At 37.0% G+C, this 25,463-nt stretch overlaps 1 protein-coding gene across 8 annotated transcripts; it reads right to left on the reverse strand.

The window, feature by feature from the left end:
- Positions 1-555: 555 nt before the first annotated feature.
- On the reverse strand, positions 556-25,081 carry LOC121367904 (cysteine and tyrosine-rich protein 1-like). Of its 8 annotated transcripts, none has more exons than XR_005957447.1 (6): positions 24,786-25,081; positions 22,294-22,408; positions 19,711-19,912; positions 19,046-19,107; positions 18,561-18,680; positions 14,534-15,632 (listed from the first exon to the last, which is right to left on the reverse strand). XR_005957447.1 is itself a non-coding variant. In XM_041492354.1 (4 exons), exons 1-4 carry the CDS (start codon positions 24,847-24,849, stop codon positions 1,149-1,151), a joined length of 441 nt encoding a protein of 146 aa, XP_041348288.1. In that variant the 5' UTR covers positions 24,850-25,081; the 3' UTR covers positions 556-1,148. The 8 variants fall into 8 exon arrangements, 1 of the variants encoding a protein (XP_041348288.1); XR_005957448.1 differs by having other exon boundaries at positions 19,039-19,107; XR_005957449.1 differs by lacking the exons at positions 14,534-15,632; positions 18,561-18,680; positions 19,046-19,107; positions 19,711-19,912 and adding exons at positions 556-1,261; positions 2,000-2,148; positions 3,257-3,389.
- Positions 25,082-25,463: the final 382 nt, after the last annotated feature.

The raw sequence follows: 25,463 nt of genomic DNA on the forward strand, positions 1-25,463 counted from the left end.
TGTGTTAAGTGCGTCGTTGAATAAACCATTACCTTCCTTCCTTACAGCCTCTCAGTAGAGAAGTTTAAGAACGACACCATAAATGTTAAGGATGTCATATCGGTAACAGTTAGTACTAATCGTTTAGATAATTTTGCAGATTGATGCGGTTAGTGAAATAAAGATGGCGGCATTCTTACAAATGTTATTATTTTTTTATTTTTAAAGTTAGATATTAGCCACGAACATTATTATAGAAAAGAATCCGATAAAGAAATTCAAACAAAAACCCCCAGCAAAGATATTCATGAATATCCGCCCACACATTTTGATTGGTTCTTTTAATATAACTGGTGCAATTCTACCCTGTTGCGGTTGCGGTTAATTTACTAGAATTAATGTATTTAATGTCTGCATGTTATGAATCTAGACTGATTCAATGCACATATGCTATATCTGCATGAACAACGGTGCACACATTTTTAGAAATAATATAGAACTTGGTTCACTATTTGTTAGACAACCAACAACCGATGTTTTCTTTGTGCTGGCGTGTGGAAACACAAAAGTGAAAAATTAAAGAAGGATTTTTTACTTGGCAGCTAAAGGTGGAATAGAAAATACATCCAACTGATGCTATTTGAGATTACTTAAATTTAAATAGTAAATCACCTATTTGTTATGTCATGATAATAGGTAGGTCTAGATTAACTAATTAAAATGGATGATAATTAATCTATCAGTAATGCTCTATATAAAATCATAAATGTGTAAATAAAATAGCATAGCATTAAAAACAAAATTAACAAACAGTTAATGATTTATAGTACAACACTACATATGAAATGTATTTATCACAGTGTCCAGTTAATCACGCAATGTCTAGTTTTAAGATATTACTATGGTGCAGGTAGCCTGGCAACGCATGCCAAATGTCTAGAAAGCTGTATGGAGAACAGTCGAATTTCTAGAGAGCCTTATAAAAGATAGTGTTACCATTCTAGTTTTAAGAAATTAAGATAACGCAGGTAGCTTGACAACGCGAGGTAAAAAAATTAGAGTCGTATGGAGAAGAGCTCCGCTATGCACATTCGAATATTTAGAGAGCAGTATGGAGAAGAGGTCAGCTACACACAGTCGAATTTCTAGAGAGCCGTATGGAGAAAAGGTCAGCCGAGCGCAGGTGGAAATTTCGTGTCTGCACTCATGCCTGGTCCTGGAGGGTAAGCCTGATGCGGATACTGCATCCCGTAGCCACTTTGTTGTGGTTGTTGTTGTTGACCTGAAATACACAGTGCGTGTTAATTAAACATGCATTCACTTGACGTGTAGAAATCTTGTCAGATCAGGATGTTAAACTTCAGGCACTGTTAAATAGATAGTTAGATACAATATGTTATGGTCGATGGTCGATTATTAAAGCGTTAACTATGTGAAATGTGAGCTTAACGCATACTATTGGTTGTGTGGACTGTATGCTTGCTCAGTATTGCAGAAAGAAAAGGTAAAGGAGTAACACTTCACTGGGAAAGGGGGAGGGTCAAGAGATTCTCTCTCTCTCTCTCTCTCTCTCTCTCTCTCTCTCTCTCTCTCTCTCTCTCTCTCTCTCTCTCTCTGTGTGTATGTGTATGCATTTGTGTGTATCTATCTCTCTCTCTCTCTCTCTCTCTCTCTCTCTCTCTCTCTCTCTCTCTCTCTCTCTCTCTCTCTCTCTCTCTCTCTCTCTCTCTCTCTCTCTCTCTCTCTCTCTCTCTCTCTCTCTCTCTCTCTCTCTCTCTCTCTCTCTCTCTCTGTGTGTGTGTTTGACTGTGATAGTTTGTGTGTATGTCTATGTGTGTATATGTGTGTGTGACTTGGACAGTGTGTATGGGTGGGTGTGGGTAATGTGGGTGTGGGTGTGGGTGTGGGTGTGGAAGTGCAGCACTACTCCTAACCCATTCGTCTGATACTCCTATGTCTAAGAATCACCAATGACAGTCCAAGAAGTAAACAATAATTGTTTACTTCTTGTAATTATTACTTGACGTAATGACGCTGACGTCAGGTTGAGCCTGCACTTGAATAACACGGTTAGCTCGGTTGCTATGGACGCAGCACGTCCGGATGATCCCAGCAACAACACTTAACGCAGCAAGAACGCCAAAGACGATGCCAGCAATTGCCCATTCACTGAAACAACCAGTAAAAACACGTTATAACGTTATGATATAAATGCATAGCTGTCGAGGTTCATTACATTTATACGTAACTTTTAAAACCTTAGGCACTGATAGCGAAGTCGGGATCCTATGGACAGGGGGTGTACCACCCATGTCTGAATATTATGCATCGCGCTGTCGAACGGCAAAGTAATTTAATTATAGTCTCCTTACGCCTCCTCAATTGTTGGCATCTTGCAACGCTCATGTATACGCACATCCCTCACAACCACCCCCGACCCACCACCATACATACAGAAGCACAAACGCAAACACACACACACACACACACACACACACGCATATATGTATTTTAAAACAAAAATTAAGAAATAATATCCTTTTACATGTTTCAGTTATTTATTTTCAGAAAGATAATCAAAAACATGATATTTTTCAGATCACATACTTTCAGAATTTGATAACTTTACAAATTAGATGTAAATATTAATGGAGGTCACGGCAATACGTTTATTGACATTTAAACAAACGTACTACAGTGGCACTTCGTAACTGATGTATGCATTCAGTCATCAAACAAAAACATTTCAATTGCAACTCTACAATGAAAGCTGTCCAGCGTTCAGAAACCCCCCCCCCCCCCAAAAAAAAAAAAAAAAAAAAAAAACAACCCCCGTTAATCACTAGTTTAGTTTTATGTAAGGGTGTCCAAGATGACGTCATTAGAGTTTGAATTCATTTCCATTCAAAAACACGCGTCACATATTCTTACGTCATTTGAATATCGCTGACTTGAATTAAAGTTGCGTATACAGTTTACAAAAACACGTTGTGTTATGTTTGAGATCATATGATAAAGATATTATTACCCTCGTGTGTTTCGGTATCGTCAATATCATAAATTAGGAATAAAAATATAGTTATATAGTGGCTCTCATAATACAATTTTTATTCCTAATGTATTATATTAACGATACCGAAATACACTCTGATAATAACCTTTTTCGGTATTTAGGTATCACCAATATCATATATTAGGAATAAAAACATACTAATATAGATATAGATATATTATTACACAGACAGACAGACACGCACACACATGCGTGCATACGTACCTCAGATGTACATAACTCAAACGGAAAGTTTTGCTACAACAATAGTTTCCACAACAACCGTATAGACAATAACGACTCGAAGAGAGAAAGTTGCTGTACTGTCTATTGTTAAAACAGGAAGTAGCCCGAGCAGCTAAAATGAAATAAAATAAATAAATAAAAACAAAACAAATCAATTAAAATTACAAATAGTTAATAATTCAATCAATATATAAATCAATAAAACAATTTAACCTTTTCGTTTAGTATTTAATAAGTTAATCATTATTTTGAAATAAATAAACAAAAATGAATGAATCAATGATTAAATAAATAAATACATTAATAACTATTACTTTTAACTATTAATTAATTAATTAGTTAATTAATTAATTAATTAATTAATTAATTAATTAAATTAATTAATTAAACAAAGCGAACTGCAAATTTTAACTATTAATTAATTAATAGTTAAAATTTGCAGTTTGGTTTGTTTAACGATACCACTAGAGTACATTGATTTATTAATCATCGGCATCTGGATATCAAACATTTAGTAATTTTGACGTGTAGTCTTCTGAAAACCCCCGAGACATATTTCCATTAGCAGCAAGATATCTTTCGTATGCACTTTCCCAAAGACAGGATAGCACATACCAGACGTGGTATACTGGTCTACCGACGGGGATCCATCCTAAACCAACCGCACATTAGCAGAGCTTTAACACTGGCTACGTCCCGCCCTCGCTGAATAGTATATAAATAGATATAGAGGTTACAACCACTGTGTTTTTCGGTATCGCCAATATTATATATTAGGAATAATATAATATATTATTTTTATTCCTAATATATGACACTGACGATACCGAAACACACGAGGGTAATAATATAGTTACCATATAATCCCAAGCTTAATACAACGTGTTTTTGTAAACTGTACACGCAACTTTAATTCCAGTGCGCCATTACTAGATATTCAAATGTGATGCGATGTATTTTTGACTGAAATAACATCAAACTTGTACAACGTCATTTTTGAATAAACTAGTGATTAACGTTTTTTTCTAGTTTTCTGAACGCTGGACACCCTTCAGTATAGGATTCCCATTGAAATGTTTTTGGATGATGACTATGAATGCATAAATCAATAATAGTGTCACCGCATAAGTCAATAATAGTGTACATTTGCTTAAATAGAGAATAACTAGTTAATGACGTCGGATTTCTGCTTTATCCCGTGAAGGTAAAAATGGGAAATTCCGCGAGGCTCTGCTAAGCAAAATTTCTCATTCGGCCTGAATAGGATAACGCAGATATCCGACGTCATTAACTAGTTATTATCTTTATCCTGCAGACCATAAAATTTAAGAGGGAAAGCTGTTATTTCTGTTATTTCAGCCACATTGTACGATGACCTAGAGGTCAAATGAGCGATTTTGTAATGTAGGCTATGCGTATGACATCAAAAGTCATATCCTGCTAGCAGCAGGATATGACTTTGCTTTATCCGTCATCATATTCTGTCAATACAAACGGTGGTTGCCGGATAAATGCCAATAAACGTAGTGTCGTAACCTCGATTAACTTACATCTAATTTGCAAAGTTTACAAATTCTGAAAGTGTGTGATCTGAAAAAATATCACTTACTTTGATTACACTGGATATGCTAGCTAATATATGATAAAAATAATTATTCATGTTCTATAGAGGTTACTAAATAATAAATAAATAGATAAATAGTTATTAATCAATGGCTATTGGATGTAAATTTTAAAATAATTTTGACTTGTAGTCTTCAGAAGAAACCCGCTGCAATTTCCCATTAGCACCAAGTAATTGTTTATATTCACTTTCCCACAGACAGGACAGCATACACCAGACGAGGTGCACTGGCTGGATTAAGAAATAACCCAATGGGTCCACCAACGGGGATCTATCCTAGACCGACCTCGCATCAGGCAAACGCTTTACCAACTGAACAATTTCCCGACAGTGCTGAATAATAAATAAATAGATAAATAATTATTACTAATGTTCTTTAGAGGTTACAGTATTTTGTAAAAGTTGCCTGTTTTCAGCACTGGATAAATTGTCAGGCGAATAAGAACAAAGATTGTGTACTTTGTGATAGAATTGTACCACTTTGCATTCATGTGTAACGTTTCTGAGTTTCATCTGATCTATCTTTTCATATTTCTTTGGTTTTTATATTTTCCTTGGTTTTCTCTCTAATTATTTTTTATTATTAATTTTACTAGTTATAAATTAATGTCACTAATATAAGTAATTAAGGAACGTTATTGAGTTAGAGATTTATAATTTATTAAGTGTGGTCTGAGACCGTTATAAGTTTTGTGAGTATGGAAAATTATTCGGGTTATGTCGGGAATAACGGAGATTGCCGAGTGTTCTACCAATCAGGATTTTTAATTAGTTATAATTGACCAATGACAGATGCATGAGCTAAGGGGCGGGCTAGTCATATGTGATCTTGGCTTTTTTTATTTATTTACTTCTGGGTTGGCTACGAATAACAGGTGAGAATGTGTATTTTCGGGGTTTTGTGTAATTTGTGTTTCATTTCTGTGCTTGCTTCTAACAGAATATAGCTACATCTGTACTAGACATTATCTAAATCTAGAGTATTAGGATAAATATGGAAATATAAGTAGTATCAATTGGTAAAATGTAATGACGTGTCAGGGAGTTAATTAACTGAAAGTAAATAGAGATAGTCGCCTTCCGAACGAACTTAAGGTATCGATTAAAAAGGGTACTGATATGTTTTAATAGGGAGTGTATGATAGGTGAGGTTACCGGAAGGAAAGTGACTAGAACTGACACATGTTGTTAAACTAGTTAGATTTATAAGCTATTAAATAATTGTATTTATATGTTATACATTTTACTGTAATTGGAGGATAAATAAAGAGATTGTTAAGGCTTATTCTCGTGTTCTTGTTTTGTTTAGTGCCATTGCGAGTCTTTAAATTAAGCCATAAAGTATGGTCATAATGGAGTCTACGGCCGAAAGGAGTAGCTGAACCTGGATCAATCTAAACTTAACGTTTGTAGTGGAGTATGCTTGCCCGCAAAAATAACTTCTAACTTGATAGTCACAGGGTACTGTACATTTGATTTAGTCCGTACTGTCAAATTCACTACACATTTAGTACTTGGGTCTCTGAATATTTTCAGATATAGTGTCAATTGAAAAGCACACCATGGATGTCTGTAGCACCATCTGGTGATAAAAGGTTTTGGCATAATGGCAACATTAACGTTTTTGACGAAGTGTCCCCACAATTGCTTACATTGATCCATGATTATACATAATTATACTATATTCATGATTAACTAGATTTAAGAATTTAAGATTTAAAACATTGCGCAAAATGGGCACAAATGTTTACAATTTGACTTTCGATCACATTTAACACATGCAGTTTGATTTAAATGGTCTTTTTAGAATTTAAACGACCAAAAAACAGCACACTCAGTGTTACATATTTACTTCAGGTTTTGTTTTTATGTGTACAAAAGTTTATAAATAGACTTAAAAAAACCCATATTTATTTTATTACATACTTAATACGGCATACAATTAATACACAATGCAACAAGGTGCAAACGGTGGTCTGTATACTATATATGTATATATTTCACACTCCATAATGATGAACAAATGTGTAAAACGTCTGAATTGTCTTGTGGTACATTTAAGGTAGCTTTTCAATCATAGGCCTACTTAGGTAGACAAAGGTGGAGAGTCCAGGGCCACCTTCTATAACCAGACGGCCCTGCTATTTATATACATGTATAGACTGATAGTGAGATATATGCACACTTATATCCTGCATACATGCTGCAATTTAATCAATCTCCAGTTTTTAGTGTCGGTATGTTTCACAAAATCTGCACCCTAACACCATAACAGATGTACTAGGACCTATATATTCAACCATTTGCTAGGTTGTTTACTATCCAGTATGTTTAACAAATTGAAAATCTACAACTTAACATTCTAAGAAGCGTCAGTTTTTAATCTTCAGTATGTTTAACAAAATCCACAACCTAACATCATAACAAATGTAGTATTTAACCAATCGTCAGTTTTTAATATTCATTATGTTTTTCGAAACCTACAACATAAAATCGTAAATGATATACTGTGTGATTTATAATATTATAAGCTACATACGAAATATATACATGAAGTATAGTAGAAAATACAGATTTGCTTTGTTTGTGGGCGTCCATTTCTACGTTTATGTCATATGTATGTGTGTATAAGTTCAAATGATTGAGGAAACAAAGTCTGCTTGAAAGCCTGCAAATGAACCCAATCTCAACTGATGTATAAACAAGCAAGATACTATTTTATTAAACTGATAGCAGGTATATATATATAGATAGGTAGGTAGGTAGGTAGGTAGAACTACTTTTAGATGCTTGCATCCAATTAAGTTTAACAAAGCCAGAGTTCGTACCCAAAACGAGAAGCATTAATGGCGAACTATTTCGAATAATATTTAGTGAAAAAGAATGTAAAAGTAAAAAAGACAAAAAGAAGGGAGTATCAGACTATTTAACAATGCCGGAGGGGGCGGGGGGGGGGGGGGGGGGGGTAGAAGTTTGACATAAACTGTTGCACGAAGGTATAAAGTTTGATCTATATGTCCACGTGTATTGCCTCGTTAAAGTCATTATGATGCACAACCAGTAGAGACCAGATGAGATCCATCCTGTCCAAAAGAAAACCCCAAACAACAACAAACAAAAAAACCCTCCTAGCGTGACCTCCTGGAGAGAATCAGACTAGGCTATAACCAAGTCGCTATGGTGGATATAATGTGGATTGGCCCAGCCCCACAGGTTACGAGATGGTAACAATATTTCATTGTAAAGAAACAACAAAATGGAGGACTCCCAAGTTGAGCACGAGAAACGTACAAAATGTGTGTGCAGGAAATTGTGCAGAGTGGTCTTTACTGTGTTGAGCGAAGTTTTTTGGAAATCGGGTTGTGCTACCCTAGAAACTACATTGAAAGAAACATCACTTGCAGCAGGAGGTGGTTTCGACCCCTGACCCCCCTCCCGCACACCCCTGAGCACGTGCAGTGGCAGAGGTGAAGCAGAATATCTCACTGAGGCAAGCTCCAGACTGGGACTTAATTTAGGACAAATACTATTGAATATATGGTCAAAACCTCTTAAATATGTATGGTAATATATCTGATCAACCTTGGGGGGGAGGGGGGGAGGAGGCTGTAGGCTACTTAGGGATGCTCTTCAACTGGCACTATATCAAACAATCTCCAGTTACCCACGTAGTATGTACATGCAAAGTATCACAATTCTATCACAAAATGCACAATCCTGTCTCTTTTTTATATCTGTATATAACGCCCGTAGTTTTTCTAGTGTTAAGTTTTCTTTAAACATTAAGTACGTTTTCCCTTTAGACGAAGTTGAAATATTATTGTTTCACGTTTGAAGATACTGGTTAAATGCTGTCTTAATTTGATTTGATCAAGACGGTATAAGACGGAAGTGTAATTATCCGCACTTGCGCAAGTCCTGTTTGCTTAACAACTTTAATGAGCCCCCCCCCCCCCCCCCCCCCCCCTCAAACACTCATGCACACATTCCCCGTAAGCAATACACAAACACACTTCATCAGAAATATTCATCTCACGCCAAGGCTTAACCTACGTTTTGACATTGCGGATATATTATATCAACCACTGCAGGACGATTGGCTTATTTATCACGAGGCCCTGATATTTTGATATCATGGGAACATACAAATATGAAAGACTCCCACGTTAAATTGACAGACCCAAGTTTTTAAACACTATGGCATATTTTTCACAATTAAAGCTTTTTTTATAAAAGAAGTCAAACATTACTTTAATGTTATTGTTTAGATTACCCATCTCTGTATATCCGAAGTGTTTTTGGTCATCCTGGTGTTTCTAATACCAGGAAATGCATTTTCATATTTAAACGGACAGACCCTAGTTTCAACCCGTGAACATTAACACTAGGTTTAGTTAATCTACAGACCTGTAACACATTTGGATAACGTTACAACTGAGTGAAACATTAATCTGTGACTTTGAAATGGAGAAATACCCTCTATAAATAGACTAAAACTCGACTCCATAACTGTTACTTCTCAGATGCACGTGTGTTTTTAAAAATATGAGAACTGCATTTTGTGATATTAAAAACACCAGAATGACCAAAAACACTTCAAATGTACGGAAATTGATAATCTAAACAATAAAATCTAAGTAAAGTATGATTTAAGTTATCAAAAACGGCAGTAATAGTCCAAAATATACTCCAGTGTTTAAAAACTAGGCTATGTCCCTTTAAAAAACGCACGTAACAGTTATGGAGACTAGCTCTAATCTATTTTTATAGTGTATTTCCCCGTTTCAATGTCACATACTTTTGTTTCACTCTGTTATATATATTTGGGGCGGGACGTAGCTCAGTGGTACAGCGCTCGCTTGCTGCGCGGTCAGTCTGGGATCGATCCCCGTCGGTGGGCCCATTGGGCTATTTCTCAGTGCACCACGACTGATATATCAAAAGCCGTGGTATGTACTATCCTGTCTGTGGGATGGTGAATATAAAAGATCCCTTGCTGCTAATCAGAAAGAGTAGCCCATGAAGTGGCGACAGCGGGTTTCCTCTCAATATCTGTGTGGTCCTTAACCATATGTCCGACGCCATATAACCGTAAAGAAAATGTGTTGAGTGCGTCGTTAAATAAAACATTTCCTTTCCTATTATATATTTAATCAAATATTCACTGGATGAAACTAGGGTCTGCGACTTTAAAGAGTAACACAAATGGTAACAGAGGGTTTATTTGTTATTCTCGAAACCAAGTGTCGTTTTGCATGTATATTTTACTTTTTCTTTTCACAAATTGCATGTATAAAAATAACAACTTATTTTATTTACAAAACAGTTTTCCTTTCTTCGAATATAAACTCCAAGTCAAACTGAAATAATTAACAATAACAACAGCAAAAGAAAACGGAAGACAACAAAAAAAACCCTCGCCAATTAGAATCTGGTGTATACTTGGTATAGGTAACCGGCTACAAAGAGAGAGAAAAAACCCCGAAAGAAATGTTTTATTTAACGACGCACTCAACACATTTTATTTACGGTTATATGGCGTCAGACATATGGTTACGGACCACACAGATTTTGAGAGGAAACCCGCTGTCGCCACTACATGGGCTACTCTTCCGATTAGCAGCAAGGAATCTTTTATTTGCACTTCCCACAGGCAGGATAGCACAAACCATGGCCTTTGTTGAACCAGTTATGGATCACTGGTCGGTGCAAGTGGTTTACACCTACCCATTGAGCCTTGCGGAGCACTCACTCAGGGTTTGGAGTCGGTATCTGGATTAAAAATCCCATGCCTCGACTGGGATCCGAACCCAGTACCTACCGGCCTGTAGACCGATGACCTACTACGACGCCACCGAGGCCGGTTCACAAAGAGAGAGAGAGAGAGAGAGAGAGAGAGAGAGAGAGAGAGAGAGAGAGAGAGAGAGAGAGAGAGAGAGAGAGAAGAAACTCTATATCGCGACATTGGCTATTTGTAACAGCAAATTATCTATTTTACTGACACTTCGACAGACAATATAGCACATACGATGACCATAATACGAATACGACAAAAACTGTCTATCATGGCGTATTGATCTTACGACCTATAGTATTTCAGGCGAGCGCTATATCACCGGGTTTGATCTCACCCCTTGAAGGGTATCGTCCCATTTGTTCGAAAAAATAAGAGTGGTCATTTAAGATGATAACCTGGCATTACCTAGCTAATTAGTAAATATCAGAGGTCGTGGTATTGCTGTGCTGTCAGCTAGAAACTGTATATAAAAGTTCTAGATTGCCGAACGTAGGGGTTTTGACAAAAATCTAGGTGTAGAATTTACCCAATGTCAGACATCCAATAGCCGATGATTAATGAATCAATGCGCTCTAGAGGTGTTGCTAAAGAAAACAATTTAACATTCTGAATAGAAAACCTAACGTCGATGGTGAAACGATGATTTTTTGTTGTTGTTGTTGTAAAACACTTTTTACATTTAAGGAATAATAACTAACCTTTAAAGTTATTGGATTTGAAAGAAAGATAGGAAAAAAGAAACATACAAATAAGACAGAAAAACCTACAAAAGTAAAATAAGGATTTTAGAATTTAGATCTTATTCACGAAAAATATGTGTATTTTTTGTTTTCATTAGAAATTTAAAACGATTTATAGAATTACTTTTTAAATATAATATGCGTTTCAAGTCAACGAAACACTTACCAGTCAAACAAATCGAAATTAATACGAAATGGGCAACAAGAGAATACGCCTTCTTGTTCATCGTGTTGGTAACAACTAGACTAACAAACAGTAAACAGTTTCTTTTTGACAGATATGTTGGTACATGTATATTGGTTGCTAGGGTCGCTAAATGTTTGATACGATTAGCGACAACTATGGTACACCAAGCAAGCCAACAACTGGCCGATAGCCTGCCCAAGACGTCACAATTAGCATTTTACAATGTTTAAATACTTTTAAAGTGTGTTTTGCGAAGTAATATATCTTGCGAAGTTTTAGTATATCTTAATATTGGATAAATGCAAATTCTAGAATTCTACTGAAACGATATATAGGATTCCAAGTTTAAACAGGATACTGACTTACCTGGTGTGCCACAGAAACTGTCTTAATATCGTTATCAGAATGTCGTGTTTAAGACTAACTGTCATACCAAACAACTACTCAAGATGTAGACAGTACACATTACAGGTATTAGTGTCATACCGTATCTATTGTAAATAAAATGATCGTTACGTTGTGTATGCACTGGAAATAATATTCTGTAAACATGTGAAAAGAAATAAAGATGGTTATACAACAACATACAAACAAAACAAAACAACACTTAAAATGGAAGCTGATGCAGGACATAAGATCGCTTCCTGGAACGACCTCCCCCCCCCCCCAAAAAAAAAAGAAGCCCATAAAAAAAACAAAAAACAAACAAAAACGTTCACATGCGCAGTGAATGATCAAACGAATGATGGTTTGTGACAACTGTAAGGATAAAGATTAAATAGTCTATAGAGAATGGCGATTAAACCAATGCATTCGAAACTTTCAGACTGTAAATCAAGAAAAATAACTATGCGACAAGATCATCCTAAAAGTACCATCCAAAGCAGATTGAAAAAAAACAGTTATACGTAGCCCAAGACCGCACTTGCTGATTTAAAAAAAAATCTTTCTTTCCTTCTTTCTTTTTTTTGTTTTGTTTTGCTTTGTTTTGTTTTGTTTTGTTTTGTTTACATAGTTAAGTACAATGCTTTAAAAATAAGAAGAAAAAAAAGAAGGCAAAAAATTCTTATTTCCATTACAAGACATATATTAATTCGAATTTTGTTTGCATTATAATAACATCATTCATAAGCTATCTAGCAACCATTCTTAAGCTGACGAGTGGTTCAAATCCCGTCAAAGCTGGTTCACACGTTCACCCTCTGCCTATCAGTATCATTATTTAGCTTATACTAGTGATTGTAATATATTCTGGCGGAACACAGCGAAGATTGTCGGAAACTAAATCAGAATTCAGATATTACACGTTTAGCACGTGCATCACACTTAATGCCAACCACCCACTGCTAAGGATTTCCTGACTGAATCATTCAGGTTAGGTACGAAAGGATCCTATCGTTTTGAGTTATTAGTTTTGTGAATATTCTTTGCCATTTTAACAAATATTTCCATTAAAAAAGATAAAATAGAGATAAGTTAGCAATCACGTAATTTATTTTAATGAATAATGAATTAAGTTGGAGAATCTGACCATAATGCTATTAATATAATGTGTTTTCCTTCGGACCAAGTATGCGGTAGAGGATATTGGAAATTTACCAACTCCCTATTAAAGGACCCATCTTATTGTACTCAAATTAAAGATATAATAAAAGAAACTAAAAATGAATATGGTCTACCAATTCAAAATGAAGATATCCAAATGATAAGTATTGCTGACATAAATTTTAAGATACCAGTAGCATTATTTTTAGAAACATTGTTAATGAAAATTAGAGGTAAAACGATATTTTATGCTACTTGGAAAAAACGCCAGGAGTTAAAGGAAGAAACCGATTTAGAAGCAAAAATATGTAATATTCAAAAAGAAAGAAATACTAATTTTCAGAACATAAATGAAAATATTTTAGATGAAGTGCCAGACACAACGGATATTAGAATCTATTCGAGATAAGAAATCAGAAGGCGCCTATATACGGTCAAGACCATTGTCATATCAATTAGGCGACAAGCCAAGTGCATATATTTATAGTTTAGAAACTAGAAATTATGTTTCAAAGACAATTTTACAGAAACTATTACTTCAACAGGCGAAATATTCAACGAGCCGAGGTGTGTTTACCAATCATTATATAGCTTTAAAAGTGTTTGACTGAAACTATTAACGACTTGATTAACATGGATATTCCAAAACTTAACAAAGAAACTTCAAATAAGTTAGAAGGTAAAATATTTATGCAAGAATTAGTATCGACTTTATAAGAAGAAGAACAATAAAAGTCCTGGACTAGATGGGTTTACGATTGAGTTTTTAAAGGGTTTTTTTCTGGATAAACTTAGCTGATTTTGTTTTAAGAAATAATTGTCTGTATCACTTAGAATTGCATGATATTTTATTCCAAAGTAAGACAAATAACTTACCAGAACTAATACTTTTAATTGATTACGAAAAAGCGTTTGATTCTATATCAATGCAATCCATACACAAAACCTTTAAATATTTTGGTTTCGGTCCATCAGTTTCAAGATGGGTATCTACTTTGTTTTTACAATAATGCAACGGCACACATTTTTACAAAACACGGACATCTCTTGGAACCTTTCAACATCGAAAGAGGCTGTCGGCAAAGAAATCCCCTTTCGCCATATTTATTTATATTAGGTGTAAAAATTATTGGAATTCTTGTCTGCACAAATCCTCTTATTAAAGGAATTGATATGTGGTGGTGGTGGTGGTGGTGGGGGGGGGGGGGGTTGAAATTAAAAAACTGGACAATTTACCAATGACAACACTGTTGTATGTAGCTGGATCTCCGTACTCTCTTAGAAATGCAATTCATATTTTAAATATTTTAGAGACATATTGGGCCTCAAAATAAATAAACAAAAAACAACAACGACCTTGTAGAAGTCCGACGCACTTTATTTTGGCAGCCCGTCTAAATAGCTAAAATCAACTTAAAACCTTTTCGGCCGAGCTTTTTAAATTTTATGTTTGGACTTAAGGTTTTTTTCAGACATGAGTAGAGTGAGTGAGTCGGCTGCATTTGGTCTTAGGTCTCTGACCTAACTTCTAAATGTTTATTCCAAACTCTGCCCATTTCAAACTTACCCCCCCCCCCCCCCCCCCCTCCTGGCCCGGACATAGTCACTGGCAATGTCAGATGTTAAGCCCGTGCCAGGCGTGCTCGAAACGTTAAAAGAGTTTGTAATACAACAACAGAGCAGAATGCAGACGTGCTCATGGATATATCGTTCGCTCGATGTGCGACGAATCGTAAGGTCAACTCACATTAATGGACGTTTGATATATCTCTAGTTCTAAGCAATACTTGACGACTGCTATATAAAATGTCTTGGTATGTAGTACCATGTGTGTGAGAAAGTATACAAACATTCTTGTTTATACCTATTTGTAATGGTTAACATGGGGAGTGCCATGATAATACGTAGCTTTAGGTTAACTAATTAAAAATGATGTTAATAAACTATATTAATAACGCTATACAATCATAAATGTGTAAACAAAATAGCATATCATTAAAATTGTGTTAACAAACAGTTGATATGTTATACTACAACACAGTACATATGGAATGTATTTACCACAGTATCAAGTTAATCACGCATCGCACTTTTAGAGAGCTGTACAGAGTTCAGCTACTCGCAGCAAAATGTCTGGAGAGCCTTATAAAGGATAGTATTACCAGTCTATATAATGTTAAGAAATTAATAATATGGTGCAGGTAACTTGTTAACGTGCGGTAAAATTTCTAGAGAGTCGTGTGGAGAAGATCTTAGCTACACACAGTCGAATTTCTAGAGATCCGTATGGATTAAGAGTTCAGCTAAGCGCAGTCGAATTTCTAAAGATTAGTACGGTGGAGGTGGACCTTTCGAGTCCTGATACCCTCGGTACCCAACACTAATGTCTGGATTTCAGGAAGATAAGCCCGAGGCGGTTATAGCATCTCAATCATTTTGTTGTCGTGGTTGTTGCTGCTTACCTGAAACATAAAATGCATGTTGTTTAAACATTTATCTACTTTGTGTGTTAACATATTGTCAAATCAGGATGTTTAACTTCAAATCTGTGTGGTGTGTGTGTATGCTCATTTATTTCACTGTGGGTGTGTTTGTAATTGTGCGTGCATGTACATGTATGTGTGTTTTGTTTGGGTTTTTTTATTTGTGTGTGTGTGTGTGTGTGTGTGTGTGTGTCTGTGTGTGTGTATTTGTGCCTGTGGTGTGTGTATGCATGAGTGTATTTCAATGTATGTGTGTAATTGTGCATGTGTGTGCGTATATAATTGAATCAGACAAGTGATTCGGAAGCCCCCCCCCCCCCTCCCACCCCGACACACTCGTGTGATACACCTATGTCTGTGAATCCTAATGCTAGTCGAAGAAGTAAACTATTACTTGTGGTAACAACGTTGACATTAGGTTGTACCTGGGGCTCAAAGACACGGCCAGATCGGTTGCTATGGACGCTCCGTCCATAACAGGAAAGGTGGGGGGGGGGGGGGAGAGGAGGGACCGCCTGCACTGGCAGGTGCAAGGGAGCACCAGCAGCCCGATCAAAGTTTGATTGAGGGGAGGGAATTTGGCGCAATTTTGAACGGTCGGTCGAAAGGTAAATGGCCGAGCTAATATAGGTTTTGATATTAGTGAATCGAAAGTAGCTCGTTAATTTTAGACCTTTACGATGCTGTGGTGTCTCCCTAGGTTGCCCATAGGGCCCTTATAAAGGGCCTGACCGCTTCTGGTCAAGGCATCACCAAGTACCAAGCTTAGCTATCGAATGTACTTAAATTTATACCTTAAAACGCAGGTGTGTGAAATTTGCTTACATCTCTTGGACGTCAAATGGAAAGTGGAGGGGTGGGGTGAGGTGTGTGTGTGTGTGTGTGGGGGGGGTTATGGTAAAGGGACACTGCCCCACCCAACTCTGAATATTGTGCAACCCCCTGTTGAAAAGCGAATTAATTTATACCGAACGCAGTGAGACCCGGCAAGTATTCAATGCAGGCTTCTCTTTGGTATTACAGACAAAAGTTTCTAATACAGCATTGCTGTAAAGTCACCTTCTTGTAAGGTTCAAAACTGTGGAAACCTCTTACTTCACTGAAACATGGAAATTCCGTTTCCTTTTTTGTTGTTCATGCCACGGAATTGACGAGTATAACCGCAATTGCAGAAACAGGCGTTTATATAAAGGGAGAGGAAGAGGGTTTGTTTGTTTGTTATCCCTCTCCCTAAGAATGTTCAAAAAATAAAAACCTAAATACATTGTATTCGGCTGAAAAGCAGTTATATTTTGAATATCTCAACGGTCAATTTAAAATCAAATCAAATACGAATCCCTAGGGCAAAATTAGAAAATAATAATGTTTTAGTTTTAAAATATTCCATTCTTCAATGCATACATACATACGTACATACATATATACACCTTGCTAATACATACATACATATCGTAATAGTCAACCTCGACATGCATACAATATATACTAGTAAATATTCATACATCAATACATACTAGCCAGTGTCAGATCTGCACGTAATGCACGTAAGCGGGATCGACCGCGTAGATTGTAGGTTACATGCAAGTGGTTGAGTTAAATAGCATCCTTTTTTTTTTTAGGGATGTCTGGATAGCTCAGAACGTATCGTGATTAGTCTGCAATTTGCGGGCGATTTGGTGCCACAGATTCGAGTCCCAGCAACGGCATGGGACACTTTGTGAGGCCAGAAAGGATTTAATTATCCCCTGCGCCAGGGCGTTAATATATCTATGTATGTAGCAGTCAACCTCGACATGCATACAATATATAAATACTCGCATACGTATATGCATTCAATTCATGCATACATGCATATATACATGCATTTATAACCTTTTAGATAAATATCGTGCGTTTTGATTGGTCAATAGTCAATGCATACCACAAGTACACCGTCTCATTTGCGAAAAAAAACAGGATTTGCGGGAAATACAGAATTTGCCGGAGTGTACGAAATGTAACGTGACTTGTACAAAAATACAAACTGCGCATAAGACCGACGAAATTTCCTCCAACACGCCTCACTGATTAAAATTTTTAAAAAGACTTGAATTAATTATGAATGGGAATACCACAATTCACCTATTTTTACAGTTTATTTGATGATTGAGCACGTTTGGCCACAAAATGGGCTAGATTGTAATTTGTCGCGTATTAAAATCTAATGCTAGAATATAGCATTGCGTAATCAGTTACCGTGCTAGAATTTGGGGTAATTATCACGAACATATTTTAAAGTAATAACTCGACATGCTTTTTTTTTTTACAGGTTTTACAAGTTAGTACAAGCCGACAAATATTTTTGTTCGGCTGCGGGTGTTCAATTTTGTTTTCCCGATACGATTACAACATAATCGTAAACGTTTTAAACACGCAAGATAATAAGGCGCTAAGAGTTGTCTCCCTTTGCAAAACACAGGTCGCGAAATCATTTCAGGGTCAAACTACCGGGAATCCTTGTTGACACTCTTAATACCCAAACAGCTAACAAAAAATGTTGTAAATACCTTGTATAGTAACTAAGTTATTTGTTTACATAAAAATCCAATATATTTTGAGGAATTTGATGTTATGTTATGCTATTATTAAATTCAAACTCAAAATGTGTGTCTAATTTATTTAAAAGTTTGACTGTTAGTGTAATTTTAGTTTAATATAAAACAAAGATCTAAAAAGTAATAAATTCGTACGGGATTGTACGCCCCGCCAAAATCGTACATCCCCGTACGCCTGCCAAAACACCGCGTAACTAATAATATACATAGATAGACGCATATATAGATACATACGTAGACAGGCAGAGAGACAGACATGCACGTACCCACGCGTGCCCAGACGTACATGATTACATACAACACGTGTACATACCTTAGATAGTAGTATACACAACAGTAGTTTCTACAGCAACCGTATTTATAAGGACGACGCCAAAAGATTGCGCTTAGACACTGTACTCTGTATTGCTAATACAGTAAGTAGCTCGAGCAGCTGAAAAGCAAAATAAATAAAATAAATAAATAAATAAATAGTCAAATTAATTAAATTTAAAATAATTATTTCAAAAATACATATAAAATAAATGGATTGAAAATGTGTGAAAATTTAAAGGTGTAATGACAATTTTAACCGAATTTTATAATTTCCCCTTAACACGCTGTTACACATTTGAATCATGAGGCACTCTATAACGTAGATTTACAGGCCTTTATACTATAGTGGTTTAGCCATCGCAGTTAAGACTAGTAAATACTGGGTTCGCTTCCCAGTACCGGCACCACGCAAGGCGAGTTTAACTACTCAATAGGTACATGGAATTGTAACTACACCGGCTTCTCTCTATACTAACCACTAACCCTCTGTACTTGTCCGGCAGTCCAAATAGCTGAAGTGTGTGCCCATGACAGCGTGTTTGAACCTTCATTGGATATAAGCACGAAACAAATGAATGAAAGAAAGAAAAGAAATGTTTTATTTAACGACGCACTCAACACATTTTATTTACGGTTATATGGCGTCAGACATATGGTTAAGGACCACACAGATTTTGAGAGGAAACCCGCTGTCGCCACTACATGGGCTACTCTTCTGATTAGCAGCAAGGGATCTTTTATTTGCACTTCCCACAAGCAGAACAGCACAAACCATGGCCTTTGTTGAACCAGTTATGGATCACTGGTCGGTGCAAGTGGTTTACACCTACCCATTGAGCCTTGCGGAGCACTCACTCAGGGTTTGGAGTCGGTATCTGGATTAAAAATCCCATGCCTCGACTGGGATCCGAACCCAGTACCTACCAGCCTGTAGACCGATGGCCTGCCACGACGCCACCGAGGCCGGTACAAATGAATGAATTAAACAATTTGTCTGTCTGCACTAGGGCGAGTTCCACCAGACCGAGCAGAAAAAATCCAAAACATTCGCTAGCGAAACGTTTGCTGACTGAAACTGGGGCAGGATACGAAATGTCGTTGGCTCATATTATATTTATAAACAGAGACCTAAACTGGGTTATACACACCTCTCGAGCATGAGACTGACCACCTCATTACAGGTCTTGCCCGTGCTGCTGCTCATAGTGCAAAAATTCAAATTCCCGTCCTGACGTCTTCAGGAACGGATGTTGTCGTCGCCGCCGCACCCTGACGTAATACCGGACGATGGCCGCAATAACACACACCACGATTATCCAGAAACCAACAATGGCTACAACTGTCCAGTTTCTACAACGACAGTTAAAAGCACGCCACATATCTTTGTTTTCAAATAATAACCGTAGGACGGAAAGTGGTGAGTGTTTCTGCAGTGCAGTGAAATCCTTTATTTTCAAAGCCCAACAATTTCGTGGTTCTGCTGGGAAAACACATTTCGCTGGGTACTTAAATCGCGTATCAAGAAGGCAGTGTTATTAATTCTTATTATGAAAATGTATACGTGTGTAATATTTTCGTTGTGTTCTTAAATTCATTGACTGCACTAGTCTTCAAATTACTCGACAATTAGATCATTACAAATAAATGAGATTTCGCAGTACCTTTTTTTTTTTTTTTTTTTTTTTTTTTTTAAATATCAAGCCCGTGCTTATAAAACTTTTAGAGTCCAGACTCGATCTCTTGACGTCACACGCATACAATTTGTCTGGCGTTGTCGTGACATTAGTGTCTCAGACTCTATTTGAGTCTCGAGACTAGGCTCTAAACGTTTTATAAGCACCAGACCTGTTCTCCTTTACTTGAAATGTCTGGCCTCGAATTATTATCAGTAAAGCAATGGGTTGCTCGTTTTGGTATTTCCAAATAGAGAAGCTTGAGTAGTTAATATAGGTTAAAAAAGGCACTCCTAAAGTCAAAGAGCATCTTTTAATATTGTTTTGGAATAACAGCTTCCTTTGCCAGTTCTACCGCTTGATAATGCCTTGAATCTGGGTCCACGGGTATAAACTTTAACATAGTCTATAGGTAGCTGTTCACCAAATATATAGTATCCCAGCGGGTAAAAAGTTTCATTCCTCTAAGTTAACGTTACCAGTTCTGTCATTGATGATAAATTTGACAGTGTTTGTTGTCACAAAATTTTGTTTCATCTGTCTAGTAAATTCCTGTAAATTAATGTGAAATTTGAACTAGTGTTAATTTTTTATGTACCAGCTATTAATGTGCTTCAAACATGTGCGGGGTCGTACTAAAAAACATCATGTGGCAATGTTTGTGCGGAACTAAGGTAGAAACATGCAGAGATACAAGATTGTATATATTACTCTCTCTCTCTCTCTCTCTCTCTCTCTCTCTCTCTCTCTCTCTCTCTCTCTCTCTCTCTCTCTCGATCTCTCTCTCTCTCTCGATCATACAGACTGGCTTTGAACAATTATTTTCATCTACAGTCCAATGAAGGCGACTGATCCCGTAACCCATTGCACTCCGGACGCGTACTGGCAAAGCCACCAGAGCAAAACCCGCGTCTTAACGTATAAGGCTTGACTTAAATAATATTGTTTTGTGAAAACCTCGTACTGTGAAATCAAGTTTGTTTGTGCTGTTCTAATAGTGCTGGCCACGAATTTAAAGGGACAGACCCTAGTTTCAGCCCATGAAAATGCACACTAAGTTTAGTTAATCTACAAACCTGTAACACATTTGGATAAAGTTACAACTGAGTGAAACATGAGTCTCTGACTTTGAAATGGTGAAATACCCTCTAAAAATAGACTAAAACTCGACTCCATAACTGTTACTTCTCAGACGCACGTGCGTTTTTAAGAATACGAGAAATACATTTTGTAATATTAAATACACCAGGATGACCAAAAACACTTCGAATGTACGGAAATGGATAATCTAAACAATAAAATCTAAGTAAAGTATGATTTTAGTTATCAAAAAAACGGCTCTAATAGTAAAAAATATGCCTTAGTGTTTAAAAACTAGGGTATGTCCCTTTAAGAACACAACGTAAATATTATATATGTATATATAATACGAATTTATGATACTACCTTTTCGATCCACGAATTTAAGTACCCGACGAAGTGAGTTTTTCTAGCAGAACCACGACAAGTTAAGCCTTATGAAAATAAAGATTTTCACAGTAATATTTTCCACTGAGGTCGGTGAAGGGTGGAGACTTTGTATTTGTTATATTTGCGGTGTTCGGATAGTTGTTTTTTGTTTGTTTTTTTAGCAGGAATTAAATTAGCGGCTATTGAAAAGACAAACTGATCTTGTAAATGCTGGTTTCCACGCAATCTGTAAAATGTCGGCGATCGACGCAGTGCAAAAGGTTTTGTTGTTGTTTTTTCGAACACAATTGCACACGGCCTGCGTCTGAGCTGTCTGTAACTGTGTTCCAATACCAACACCACCCCACTTCAACCCCCCCCCCCCCCCAAAAACACCCCCCCCAAAAAAAAACCAAAACCCACCAACAACAATAAACAAACCCACCAAAAAAGAAGAAAAAAAAAAAAAGAAGAAGAAGAAGATGATGTAGAAAACGAAAAGAAAGAAAGAAGAAGAAGAAAACAGAAGAAAAGTAAAGAAAAGTAAAATACTTTTCGTAGATCAACGTTATTTTATGGGAACCAGACTATCTGTTTTCATATACAAACCCCATATGTGTTCGCTTTGACCAAATAGCGCAGCAACTGGTATCACAGCACTCGTATTCACAAACACGTGTCCTGCCGCCACTTCTGTATTCTTTGCTGTCAACACACCGTGTGGCTAAAACAATAAACAACGTAATCCATAGGTGTCGGAAGCGAAGGAGGAAGGACGGGGGCATTGGCATCTGACGCACGTGCATACATTTAAGCAGTTGTGTGTGTGTGTGTGTGTGTGTGTGTGTGTGAATATATATATATGTGTGTGTGTGTGTGTGTGTGCATGCGTGCGTGCGTGTGTGTGTGTATATGTGTGTGTAGGGGGGTGGGGGTGGGGGGGGGTGGGGGGGGTGTCTAAACTGGCGAGCGAAGGTGATAAGAGGGAAAATACATTGGAAATAAAAAATAAAATAAAAATGTGCTTCCTTGGCGGCCATCTTGAATATTATATTAACTATTTCTACTAATTGCTTCAGACTTCATTGTCTTTTAAAACATGCATAAAGAAAAATTATTCATGTTTTTTATTTTTATTTTATTTTTTATTATATCTGGTTACAGATATATAGCGCTTTATTGATTTTCAGGCTAACCCACCTAGATCTATGTCACAACATACACCGCAAATATTATAACTTCACAAATATTATAATCGAACATTTTAGGTGATGCCCAATGGGCCCACTGACGGGGATCGATCCCAGACCGACCGCGCATAAAGCCCCCCTCCCCCCTAAAAAAACCCACCAAAAAAATAACAAACAAACAAAAACCAAAGGAACAAACAAACAAAAACAAAGAAAAGAAAAGAAAAAAGGGAAGAAACAAAAGACAGAAAAAAGAAGAAGAAAGAATATTAAGAAAAACCAGCCACGCATCGCTACATTAGTTATGGATGTTTGATCTGACCAGACCCAACTTTTATTTCTTTATTCATTTTCTGTTCTTTTCTTTTTTCTTTTATAGGGGGTGGGGAGAGCTAATGAATGTCAAAATTATGTAAAGTGGGCTATTTCTCGTCACAGCCAGTGCACCACGACTGGTATATCAAAGGCCGTGGTATGTGCTCTCCTGTCTGTGGGTTGGTGCATATAAAAGATCCCTTGCTACAAATCGGAAAATGTAACGGGTTTCCTCTTTATGAGCGTGTCAAAATGACTATATGTTTGACATCCAACAGCCTTGGATCCTCGTCATTGATCATGGCGTCTAGGACCAACTTGTGGTAGTGGTGGTAGTGGTGGTGATGGTGGTGGTGGTGGTGGTGGTGGTGGTGTGTGTATGTGTGTGTGCGCGCTCGCTCGCGTTTGGGGAGGGGGTCGAATATCAACCTAGCGACCCATTTTGTCTACATTATACCTAGACACCTATATAATGAACCTAATAGGACTATTGCACCTAAAACATGTTTTAGCCTCATCAGCGCTGAGACCGGATGTTCGTTCGAAACCCCATCCTATGCCCCTAGTATCCGCTCATGTTCCTGACCAGAAACCAGCAAAAATATGTTTTGGCTTTAGACTAGTGGTGTCGTTAAATGGCAGTGAAGCAATCTTACCGCTAAGATCACTATAAGAGTATACTGTAGTTATGTACTTAAGATACTCTTAGCGCTAATATTGTTTCTTGGAACGGGGACTGGTGAACATACGGCGGTATTGTAATTACATAATATATATATATATATATATATATATATATATATGTTTTTTTGACAACCCAGGGGTGAATTCATGCCTTTTGGGTCAAACAATACTGGCCTAAAAAGTAATCTGCTAACGATTTCCACTTCCTTTAACTCTCTAAACTCAAGAGTCTACTTACAAATTTAATTCTTTGTGCTTTAATTTTAGCCGAATATTTAGGCCTACGACACCTAACCCGCCTAACTCCTTAGGTAGTTGAATTTGCTCTTTTGATATAAAATGTTTCCTATATCTCCAGGGGCGAGGCATAGCCCAGTGGTACAGCTTGCTTGATGCGCGGTCGGTTTGGGATCGATCCTCGTCAGTGGGCCCATTGCGCTATTTCTCGCTCCAGCCAGTGCACCACGACTGGTACACCAAAGACCGTGGTATGTGCTATCCTGTCTATGGGATGGTGCATATAAAAGATCCCTTGCTGCTAATCGAAAACAGTAGCCCATGTAGTGGCGACAGCGGGTTTCCTCTCTCAATATCTGTGTGGACCTTAACATATGTCTGACGCCATATAAACGTAAATAAAATGTGTTGAGTGCGTCGTTAAATAAAACATTTTCTTCCTTCCTTCCTATAACTCCAAATAAAATATAAAAAAATCATTGTGTCAATGTGTTTAGCATATTTTTCCATAAGTTCTAAAGCGTTTGATAAATACCAAATGACACTAGTGGCGAGCGAATTTACAGTGACTAATTTACCAGGGTAATGTTAATTTTTTATCACTCCATATATTTAGAATTGGTTTAATTTTTCGAATTTTGTGTTCCCAATTATCTGCCGAAATATCAATATTACCTGGGATATCAGTTTCCGTCAATTCTTCTGTAGTCTCGTTCGGAACACGTGCTGTAATGTCCATGTGATTTTCTATTATAATTTGTAGGTCTAGGCCTAAAGGGTTATAAGTACGGTCAGTGTTGAATGTCTATAGGCCTATTAGTATACATATCAATATATGTATACAGGATACCACCTAGTTTCTTCTTACGTAGTCTGCTTTCAGAGTAGGCCTATATTCGAACAGGCATTCGACGGAAAGGTAAAAGAGTGATTCATACATCGTAATTAAATTTGTTGTAGACAGCTGTTCAATCGTAATGCAAAACGCATGACGTCATATATACTTTCAGGTCACGGCTTGGTATGAATGACGTCATAAGATAGCAATTCAACTGATTTATTTCTGTAGTGAATGATACAGACATGAATAATAATAACAAGTGACAATGTCACAATAATACTTAATTATTATATCTACTATTAACAGTTTTCGATCGTTCTGATCACTTCTCCTCTTTTCGTCTGCACTGCCGATAGCCTTTGTACTTACCCGATGCCGCATTTCGCAAGGATCAATTTGCGTCCAGTCGACTCGAGTGTGAGGGTTCGACTAGGTATTTGCTGGGGCCTTTTGGATATGAAGTTGTTTGAGGTACGAAACGCCCGAACTTTATATGAGGTTCCAGGGGCATG

The sequence above is a fragment of the Gigantopelta aegis genome, chromosome 3 (genome assembly GCF_016097555.1).
Source record: "Gigantopelta aegis isolate Gae_Host chromosome 3, Gae_host_genome, whole genome shotgun sequence".
Taxonomy (NCBI): Eukaryota; Metazoa; Mollusca; class Gastropoda; order Neomphalida; family Peltospiridae; genus Gigantopelta; species Gigantopelta aegis.

What these genes read in the sequence shown, in the direction of transcription:
- LOC121367904 (XM_041492354.1), bottom strand. Translation starts at nt 24,849, where the DNA reads ATGGACATTACAGCACGTGTTCCGAACGAGACTACAGAAGAATTGACG. An exon ending in TCAAAGCGAACACATATGGG is followed by an intron (nt 2,149 to 22,293) that starts GTTTGTATATGA and finishes TGGTTGTTTCAG; the next exon opens with TGAATGGGCAATTGCTGGCA. An exon ending in CGTCAGCGTCATTACGTCAA is followed by an intron (nt 1,262 to 1,999) that starts GTAATAATTACA and finishes TGTGTATTTCAG; the next exon opens with GTCAACAACAACAACCACAA.